This window comes from Peromyscus eremicus, chromosome 9 (genome assembly GCF_949786415.1).
Source record: "Peromyscus eremicus chromosome 9, PerEre_H2_v1, whole genome shotgun sequence".
Lineage (NCBI taxonomy): Eukaryota > Metazoa > Chordata > Mammalia > Rodentia > Cricetidae > Peromyscus > Peromyscus eremicus.
Window position 1 is genome coordinate 58,421,352 of NC_081425.1, and position 10,962 is coordinate 58,432,313.

At 46.4% G+C, this 10,962-nt stretch overlaps 1 protein-coding gene across 1 annotated transcript; it reads left to right on the forward strand.

Moving 5' to 3' along the window:
- Nucleotides 1-1,811: 1,811 nt before the first annotated feature.
- LOC131919939 (L-threonine 3-dehydrogenase, mitochondrial) lies at nt 1,812-9,606 on the forward strand. Its single transcript, XM_059274368.1, has 8 exons — nt 1,812-1,995; nt 4,376-4,418; nt 4,991-5,061; nt 6,545-6,694; nt 6,789-6,961; nt 8,258-8,348; nt 8,691-8,960; nt 9,467-9,606. The coding sequence occupies exons 1-8, from the start codon at nt 1,812-1,814 to the stop codon at nt 9,604-9,606; spliced, it is 1,122 nt and encodes a 373-aa protein (XP_059130351.1).
- The last annotated feature ends 1,356 nt before the right edge of the window (nt 9,607-10,962 follow it).

The following is a 10,962-nucleotide window of genomic DNA, read 5'->3' on the forward strand; positions in this document are numbered from 1 at the left end:
ACGATAACCCCACCCCACCCCCGGGATTCATAAGGGTATAAAATGTTTTCTCAAGCTGGTATCCTTTTACTGCACACACTCATGAAACATTATTTGGGGTATTTCAACCTGTGTTCTTGGGTCAAAGGCACTCACATTTGGAGGGGAACAATTTCATCCGTTACAGAACAAAATGTCCTAAATCAAGGCACGTTTTCAACCCACTGGTGGGAACACCAGCTAGGTGGGTTACAGCAAAGCAGAGACGTCTTTGCTATGTTTCAGATGCTATCTGATGACATTCTTAGCTTTAGGGTTGGTGGGAGTTAGTGGTCTGCTAAGTTAGTACATTCTACAGGGATTTACTTGATAAGTCATGTTAGGTTAGACACCGTGGAGGGCAACAGGTAGCTATTTGCAGAGACTAATGATTTAAAATCAATTTAATTGGTCTTTAGTTCTGAAACATCCCAGCTCTCCACAATTACAGATTCTAACTGTTCAATTGTCTGTGTAGTCTGTATAGGTGTGGCTCCTTTTTTGGAGGGGGGAGATTTTCAGTTCACAGTGCAGACACAAGTGCGTGTCCGAACCTCTTAACTTCCTGTGACAAGGAAAGTGTCCACTGTCAGCTGGTAGTGGAGATGAGGACAAGGAGGAGGAAGGGAGTAAATACACATTTGGGGTCATGGAAGCGCTGGGAAAACGGTTTTTCTAAATGAGCCTTTCAAAGGACGTGGGATTCAAACAGCTGCTGTTCACAGTTTACTAGATATTGCCAGGCTTTTTTTTTCTCTTAGCCATCTGCTTTTCTAGTCTGGGTCATTCCAAAGATAACATCTAAAGTGTTAGCACAGATGGCCAATGCTTGGCTATTTAGTCTGGGACCTGCTTGTCCCCTCAGATGGTGTATGCACAGGTTAATAGCAACTGTAGTCAAGATTGCAAGCCCTTACCAGAACTGGTGGCTGGTTTGTTTTGGTTTTGGGTTTTTTGGGTTTTTTTTGTTTGTTTTTTGTGGTGATATTTGTAATCTACAAAATAAAGCTTGCCTGAAGCTCAGACAACAGAGCCAGCCACAGAGTTAAACACAGAGGTCAGGCAGTGGTGGCACACACCTTTAATCCTAGCACTCGGAGGCGGAGACCCATCTGAGTGAGTTCAAGGCCACACTGGGCTATATGAGATTGATTCAGTCTAGGAGAGAAACAGCCAGGCAGTGGAGGCACACACCTTTAGCCCCAGTTAAAGCACACACGCCATTAATCCCAGCACTAGAAAGGTTGAGATTGGAAGTGAAATGGCTGGGAGGAGAACGCCATATAGGGCATGAGGAGACAGGAACTCTCAGAGAGCCTTTTGGGCTGAGGACTCAGGAACATTCAGTCTGAGGATTTGTGGAGACAGGATTGGCTGAGGAGTTGGCAAGGTAAGAAGTGGCTGTGGCTTGTTCCTTTGTCTCTCTGATCTTTCAGCATTTACCCCAATATCTGGCTCCAGGTTTTTATTAAGACCATTTAGGATTCATGCAACACTGTTGTTGTTGTTTGGTGTTTGTTGATTGTGCATTAACCTCCACTGTACCTTGGCACCTGGTTTCATTGTTACCCCAGGTTACATTTATCCCTTTGTCCCTGGGCCTAACTTGACTGGCTTCCCGTGGGATAAGTCAGAGGTTCAGTTCGATGCGTTCCCGAATCACAAAAGAAGCCTTTGCTTCCGCACTGGCAACTGTGGTGTGATTTCAGGAGAGCAGCGTTTCCAGGGGCTGATGGATATAAGGTTAGTAATGGATTCCATCCTTCCTTCCTCCCAGGGCATCGGAAGAGCAGATGCTGGTCCTTGGGATGCTAAAACAGGTGGTCAGAGTGACGGCACAGAGCAAAGCCTCTGGCTGCCCAAAGCTTGTCTTGCCCTTGCGCTTTCTAAGCAGCCCCTCTCATCACGTCCCAGCAGATGCCAACTTCCGCTCCACCTCGTTCTCCGAAGCAGAGCCTCCCCGGGTCTTGATCACAGGTTGGTTTGTCTCCTCCTCATCTGTGGCATGAGCCTTGCTTTCTCTGAGATGCTTCTTGTAGTGTGCTGTGCTTCAGAGCAGCTGGCGGGAGACCCCCGGAACTGGATTTCATGGTTGCACTGGGAAAAGGGGTCTCTGGGTAAGGCATGCCATCACAAATAACTTTTTCTTGGGGAGGCGACCCTTTTCTGATCAGATACAGCCCTTTTTGAAATGTTCTGGGTTAGGATTCAAAGGGATTGTCCTTTGGGGGTAAAGGGTTTATTAGAAGGATCGTACACATTGTAGACAAGGAGACAAAGGCATGGCAGGGCTCTGAGGAAAGTTCAGGCACAAATGGCCGAGTGGGGGTCTCTTCCCACAGGTTTCAGAGGATGGAAGGGTCCTATGTCACATCATCAATGAGCAGCCTGAAGTACATGCCTGCAGTCCAGGTGTCTCTTAATTAGCTATGAGGGCGAGGAGGGCAGGAATCTAGAAACACAAGTTACTTTAATTCTGAAAACCAAATTACTGTTGTTCTGAAAGCATCTAAGGGTCTTGTTGGGGTTCGTTTTCTTTGCCGTTCAAGAATGAAAAGGCAGGAAAATTTTCGAGCTTGACAGGTAGCAAGCAGCAGAAGAACCTTAAACATCAGACAGCAGTTAGTGGACAGAATCGGCAGGTGCAGAAAGGCTTTTCTTAGGGGTGAGGAAACACATACAGCAGGCACACAGAGAAAAAGACCCTCTGCAAGGTCGGGGGGTCGGTGTGGACAGAAGAGGGACTCGGGAAGACAAACATCTAGTCTTTCTGGAGGGCTGGGGATTTTAAAGGCTCTGAGGAGTTTTCCTTACCCTGATTTAGGATTGACCAGTTTGAAGAAAGAGGTTAATTGGCTCACAACTGCTGTGTGACATGTCCTGATCCAGCCTTGAATTTGTTGAGCCATTCCATCTTCAGGGGCCCTACTGGAGGAAGAAAAACCCAGAAGAAGGCCTTTGTTTTAAGCTGCCAGGCTTTTGCCTGAGGTCAGGAGGGTGAGGAAGAAGCCAGCCATCTTGGAAATTCACCGTCTTCGATGTCTAGTAATGGCCTCTCTCGCTATCCGACTGCCCGCCAGGGAGCCTGTGTAATGCCTAGTCTCCCAGTTTCAGAAGTTAGCAGTGCAGCTAAAATGGAGAAGCATTACAAGATGGTGTGGTTCTGGCTGACATCTCTCATCGTTGGCTTCCCCTATTCATAACTATTTATTGCCTATGTTTCCTTTCCCTAATAAAATCTTGTTTTCTGTCCTGGAACTTGATTTCCTTTCATATGTCAGGGCAACAAAACCGAATGGATAGGGAGGGTGCCAGTTCTGGAACACATCTTTCTCCTGGGCACATCTTTCCTTGGCCAGATTCCCCAGCCCAAGCCCAGAATCACCCATCACAAACTGTTACTGAGCTCTCATGCACTGGAAATAAGATGGGATATAAGTGCTGCCCGAGCTTCTTGTTGCTGTTGAGCCCTTCACCACCAGACCCACTCATCAATCCTCCTCCGGAATACACAGTGCCTGGCCCCACCCCCTTCACTATGCATTCCGTTGTCACTGACAGAGTGCTTCCAAGCAGCCCGAGACAACCTCTCCCTTGATTGACACATTTTACTTCTCCATCCTCTGTCATGTTTTCACTCCTTTCCTGTCCTGCCCTCTGCGTTTCTGTCATTCTCTATCTCTGCTAAGGTTTTAGTCCTCTAGGGTTTTAGTCCTGTGTTAACTGACAGGGAGTCCCACTGCTCTGTCTTCCTGCCACGTGAGGTCTTGCCTGAAATTTATAGCGGTCCTCCTCCGAATATATTCCTAGCCCCTTGGCTCCATCTTCCTATCCGTGGTGTCTTTAAACCTCCAAGTTAGGAAAGCTAGCATCATTTCTTCCTTAGTGGTTCCTCATTGGTTCTGTTTGTTTTGTTTTGAGGTAGGGTCTTTCTGCTATGTAGCTCTGGCTGTGTCCCAGGCTTGGCCTTGAACTCAAGAGATTCACCTACCAAGTGCTGGGATGAAAGGTGTATACCACCACACCGGCTTGTCCCTCGCCCTTTTGTCAAATGGCTTCTTGCTCTCCCCTCCTTGGAGCTGCCCCCCCCCCAAGTGTTACTTTTCTTCTTGTGTCCTTGCTATCCTCTTCCTCTTGGGCACCCCTGACCGGAAATGGCTGCCTCCAAAACTCTCAGCTGCACTGCTACCTGTCCATGCTGGGCAGTGGCTGTCCTATGTTCTGAGAGTAACCTGCATGGACTGCATCAGCACCGCCCCTGGCTTCAGCCCACTACGACTGGAGGAGGTTCATCCCACCGTTACGCTCTGAGAATAGATTTGCACTCAGGTCTCACCTTGTTTTCCTCTTCGCCTAGGGGGTCTTGGCCAGCTGGGAGTAGCACTTGCTAGCCTTTTGAGGTAAGAACTTCAAAACCAGGTTCCTAAGGGTGTACAGTGGTCACCGTCAACATTAGCCATCGGTTCTCTTGCCTCTGGCCTCTTTCTGCTTCTAAGATGTCACATCTAAATAGCTGCTTAAAACACGGTTTGCCTCTTGGTCACAACGGCAGCTCTTTGCCCTCAGTCCTAACTTGGGTACAGTGGGACTCATCACCCCACGCGAACCACTTAACCTCAGTTGTTCGAGAGCAGAGGGCAGGGACCAGTTCTTACAGGAGCTGGAAGGGTATCATCCGGTGTTGAGGGCAGGAGGTGAAAGAATGAGGGAGACGAGGAAGTGCCAAGGCTATGGGGATGGCATTGGTGGCCGGTGCAGTGGGGGAGGGGCAGAAGGAGAGAACCAGGCTGTGGGGAGAAAAGGAGGTCGGAGCTTAGGGAGGCAAAGCTGAGGGGTCTGTGACGATGGTGAAGAGAAGGGAGGTGACCGGAGAAGGCCCAGAAATTGCAGTGCCTATTGAAATAATCAGTTTCCTAAGACTTGTATCCATGACGTTGCTGACTTGTTGGGGTGGGGCTTTCTTTCTCTATAGGAAACGATTTGGGAAGGACAATGTGATCTTATCAGACATAAGGAAGCCCCCGGCTCATGTCTTCCATAGTGGTAAGATATAGTCTTTGAGGTTTTAGTTTTCAAAATGTAGCCACAGAGGTAAGATATAGATAGTCCTTGAGGTTTTATTTTTCAAAATGTAGCCACAGAGGCAGAGTGGAATCCATGTGTAAATCAAAGAGGGATTCAGGCCTGGGCCTGGCTTTAAAGTGTATTTTCGGTGCCATTCCATTCTAATGACAAAGAATAGAAGGGCTCTGTGGAACTTGAAGTTTGGGAATAATATATTTGAATATTACTTTAAATAATGTCTTTGGACTAAAAAGTTTGATTCTTATCTTTTGAGTTTTTGGTTATCTGATTAACTTAAAGAGCCCTCAAACATAAAATAAGTTTGATGAGGAAAAAGCTTGAAGAATATGGAGAAGGGAGATGGCTTAGTTCAGAGCTCTTTCAGAGGACCCAAGTTTGGTTCCCAGCACCCACATCAGGTGGCTCCCAACCACCTGTAATTCCAGCTCCAGAGGATCCAAGACTGTCTTCTGGGCTCCACAGGTACCTGCACTCACAAGCACCCTCTCTCATAATTTCAGCACCTTCTTCTGGCCCCTGTGGGTGCCTGGATTCACACACACACACACACACACACACACACACACACACACACACACGTAGATGAATTTCTAAATGGTCTTATTAAATAAAAAAACACAGAGCCAGATATAGGGGTGAAAGCCTGAGAAAGATCAGGGAAATAGGGAAAGCCACGGCTAACCTCACCTCACCAACTTGGCAGCTTCCAAATGTGAGTGACATCCTGTCTACTCATGCCTGTATGCCTTGCTGTTCTGCCATCTGATTTGCTCTCTCTGTCCAGTACATCACTTCTTCCTGCCCAGCTTTGTCATTTCCTGTCTGTCTGTACAGACCTCTAGACCTCCATGGTTAACTAGTGTTGGAATTTAAGGCATGTGCCACCACACCTGGTTCTGTTTCCAGTGTGGCCTTGAACTCACAGAGATCCAGACAGATCCCTGCATGCCACGTGATAGGATTAAAGGTGTGTGCTAACATTGCATGATTTTGTTTTTACTTATAATGGCTGTTTTTCCTCTGATCTCCAGGCAAGCTTTATTTATTAAAGCACAAATAAAATAATACCACATTTCAGCACAAATAAAATATCACCACATTTTCCCTTTTTTGTCTAATAAAAAAATAAATAAAAGTTATAACTGATATAAGAAAACAGAGAGAGAGAGAGAGAGAGAGAGAGAGAGAGAGAGAGAGAGAGAACAACAAAGAATTCTGAGAAAGCCAGACATGGAAGATGGAGAGATGGAGCATGGCTGTTAAGCCAGTGCTCAGAAGGCCGGGGCAGAATCACAAGGTTCCAGTCCAGCCTAGGCTACAGAGTCAGGTTCTGCTTCCAAAGGAAGGTTGGGGAGGGAGGACAAGATTTCTCTCCAGTCAGTGGCAGGGGACAGGGAGTCCATTTAGCTTCACTGCAGCCCTTCTCACTCTGTGCTTACAGGCCCGTTCGTTTACGCCAATATCCTGGACAACAAAAACCTTCGTGAGATCGTGGTGAACCACCAGATCAGCTGGCTGTTTCACTACAGTGCGGTGCTGAGTGCTGTCGGAGAAGCCAACGTGTCCTTGGCCAGAGATGTCAATATAACTGGTGAGCAGCTGGCTCTGGCCTAAAGGGGCCAGTTTTTCCCTGCTCTTGGTAGTCCATTTGATTTTCAGATTTTCATAGTGTCTATCCATTTCAGGACTGCATAACATTCTAGATGTTGCAGCTGAGCACAATGTGAGATTGTTTGTGCCCAGCACGATTGGGGCTTTTGGACCTTCCTCTCCTCGGAACCCCGCGCCTGACCTCTGTATTCAAAGGCCCAGGACCATCTATGGCGTATCCAAGGTCCATGCAGAGCTCATGGGAGAAGTAAGCGTTTCTCAGCAAGACTGCTACATGTTCAGGGCTAGATGATTCTGTGTCCCACCCCATTTTTTTTTCTGCCTGAGACACCCCCTGCTTCATTTTCGGGGAAACATTTACACCCCAGAGATAATTACTTACCTGGTTTGTTTGTCAAGTGGTAGGCCCCTTGAAGGCACTGAGGAACTCCTTAGCTATAGGTTTCTGCTTGCCCACAGCCATGATAGTGACACTCAGCACTTTTGGACACTCCCGGCCTTGGAACAGCTCCAATCTGTGCTTGCTGCCCAACTGGTTTGTAAGGTTCTCCACACTGGAGTTACTGGTGGGAGTGTTAAAACTTTTTCTGCAGGAGAGAGAGACAGGCAGAGACAGAGATGGGGGGCGGAGTTGGTGGGTAGAGGGGGGAATATATGTGTGTATTCATGTGTGTGGAGGCCAGAAGTTAGGTGTCTTCCTCGATTCCTCTCCATTTTAAATTTTGAGACAAGGTCTCTTACTGGAACCTGGAACAAGCAGGCCAGGCTTATGGGCATTGAGCCTTCGGATCCTGTCTCAGCTTCATTAATGCTAGATTACAGTACATGCTGTGTCCTGCTTTCTCATGTGGCTTCTAGAGGATCTAAGTCAGCTCCTCATGCTTGTGCCAGAAGCACTTACCAACTGAGTCACCTCCCAAGCCCAGAAACTTTCTACTGTGGAAATTTTCAAGCATGCTTTTACTCTGCCTTAGAGTAAACTGTAGTCAGTGTCTGGCCCTTCAGCTACTGGATGCCAGTTTTTTTTTTTTTTTTTTTTTTTGCAGGGGAGCAAGCTTGCCACACTCAGGGCAGGGAGCAGGAGCGCCACCTGCAGGCTGCTCTATGGTTTGCAGTGTTGATGTAGCGTCGGGATGGTGATTCTTAGATAAATAATTGAGTGTTATTAAACAAAAGTGAAAAACGTGGAAATTCTGAAAATCCCATTTCTTTCTTTTAAAAATTGTGTTTGTGCATGTTGCATGTGTATATATATATATATGTACACACGAATGTGCCACACACAGCATGTGTGTGGAGGTTAGAGGACAACTGTGGAGTCTCTCCTTCTACCTCTATGCTGGTTCTGAGGATCTAACGTTAGTCACCAGGCTGTGTGGCAAGTGCCTTTACCCACTGAACCATCCTGCAGGTCCTAATTGCGTGTTCTTTTAAGGAACATTTTAATTGCATGTGATGTTTTAGGGAAAAGCAATTTATTTATTTTATCTAAACTATAGGATTATTATTATGTTATTTTTAGCCAGCTCTTTCTTTTTCTTAGTACTATTATTACCGGTATGGGTTAGATTTCCGGTGCCTGAGATATCCTGGGATCATTTCTGCAGATTCCCAGCCTGGAGGAGGAACAACTGGTAAGTGCTATCTCCAATCTCCCTCACCCTTAAATTCTCTTGTTTCAGGGAGACCCTGCTTAGTCCATAAACTGCCTGCCTTAGTTTCCCTGTATTTCAAGAGAAATTGGAAAATAGGGAGTGTTTTTATCTCGCTGGCACCCAAAATGCAGTAACTAAAAAATTCTTCAGTTACCTGTGCGTAACAGTAAATCTTGATATAGCCCATACTATTCATATCTATTTTGGGAGCCTTCCATTCATAATAGTCTAAAAGAGGTTCTGAATTAAAAGCACTGGAGAGCTGGCATCTCAGTCCTGAGCCTACTCCCTCCTGCTGCCACGGGAGGGATTCTCTTTCAGACTATGCCGTCCAGATTTTCCACGCTGCAGCAAAGAACGGCACATTTGAGTGCAACCTCAAGGCCAGCACCAGGCTCCCCATGATGTACATCAGCGACTGCCTCAGGGCCACCCTGGAAGTCATGGAGGCCCCCGCGGAGCGCCTCTCCACGAGGACCTACAACATCAGCGCCATGAGCTTCACCCCCGAGGAGCTGGCCCAGGCCCTCCGCAAGCACGTGCCCGACTTCCAGATCACCTACTGCGTGGATCCCCTCCGACAGGCCATAGGTAAGCCCCCGCACCAACCCACTCTAGCTCGGAATAGGATCTGGGAATGCCCACGCCACCCCAGCGGGGAGGCTTTAAGGCTGAGGAGCTGCGGTGGCCCGTTCACAGATGCTTCTGTGTGGGAAACAGGTCTTCGGGAGAAAGGTTCCAGCTCAGGAAACCGTCCGGCACCATTTCACCTTTGCACAATTTAATAAAGCAGGGAGAAACAAATCAAGGCTGTGTGCAAACAGGCTTGTGCCTTCGTATGGTGTTGTTGCCATCTATTTCCTGGCACCCCCTTTTGGATATCAGAATGTTCCCTTACAAAGCCACGTGTGGTTTTAATGACATGAAAACTCCAGTGCAGGTGCCCAGTGTTTTCTGAAGAGGTGGCCCTACATGCACTAGTTCTGCTCCAGTCAAAGACCAAGTTTCCTTTCATGTGCCTTCATATAAAATCCATCCAGTCATTCACAAACATAGAGCCAGGATAACCCCGTGTACTTTCCCGTGTCTTTCCCCAGCTGAGAGCTGGCCCATGAACCTCGATGACAGCAATGCCCGTAAGGACTGGGGCTGGAAGCACGACTTCGATCTTCCAGAGTTGGTGGCTACCATGTTCAACTTCCACGGCGCCAGCACCAGAATTGCCCAAGCTAACTGAAGGGGAAGAAGCAATGCCCATATCCTCACAGTGTAAGGGACATGGCATTCTCTAAGATGGAGAACTAATCGGACTGAATTCTGGCAGCTCACGTGGAACTGCTGGGTGGGGTTGGAGTTCCTTTTACACATTGCCTTTTGTTGTGTGCTAAAACTGGTCCAGGCACACATGCCATGGAAGTGAAGTCCTAAGTGGTAGTGGCTAGCTCTTGGGATTTGCAACACTTGTATTTAATTAAATTCAATTTAAGTATCACTTCCAAGACTTCCTCTTTTGACCAGAGACCAAAGATCACATTTTAAGGATTTTCAAAGATGTTCTTCATGTTCAGGACTTTCAAACTTCACCAAAAATGAACATTAGCAGCTAAATTTTTAACTTAAGATTTATCTGGGTGATTAAGAGTGAAAGATGATGCACTTCATAACGAGCATGGGTTCTGTGGGGTTTGATTCCATTTAGGGGCTGCTAGAAAGCTTTGTGATGTCTATGGGACTTTAATTCTCTGACCTGGTTACATCAGCAACTCCAGAGAGATTGTTTGAAATGCACATTTCTGGGCTTCACCCCCTCAAACTGACCCAGCAAAGTGGAGTAGGCTGGCTATGGCCCAGCCCTCTAAGATAGATAGTTCTAAAGAGTGCTGTCCTGTGATAGTAGTGAACTCACCAATAGAGAGATCACTCAAACCCTGGTGGCTGGCACACCTGGCTACCTCCAGAAATCACCAGCAAGGGGAACTTCCAGTTCCACAGTTATAGTCAATAATAGCTGTTCTGCTATAGGTTAGTGATGGTACATTGTTACTCATTTAGATTTTAAGCTCCTAGGTTGTAGCATAATTTTTTTGAGTCTTAAGTGGATTTGAATCTTTTTAACTAAAGAAATTTTAGATAATTGAGTTTTAATAGCTACAATAGTATAGGTTATCTCTCACACGCTTAGTATAATTAAGATTAACATTTGTGGATTTTCATTTCCAAAAATTCTCTTTATAGATTTATTTTATGGTTCATATAGATTTACTTTATGGTTCATATATCTATCGTAAAATGTATAATTTGGGATCTGGAGAAAAGGTTCAGCAGTTAAGAGCACTTGCTGCTCTTGCAAAGGACCTGAGTTCAGTTCCCAGCATCCATATGGTGGCTCACAACCTTCTGAAGCTCTGGTCCCAGGGGATCTGACACCCTTTTCTGACCTGTAAGCACCAGTAGTACATGCTTACATGTAAATGGTACACACATGTTTCACATAGGCAAAGCACTCGTATAGATGAAAATAAAGAAAACCTAAAATGTATATTGTTTTTCAGTATGTTAGAGTTGCAGACTTGATAACAATAGAGAGACCACG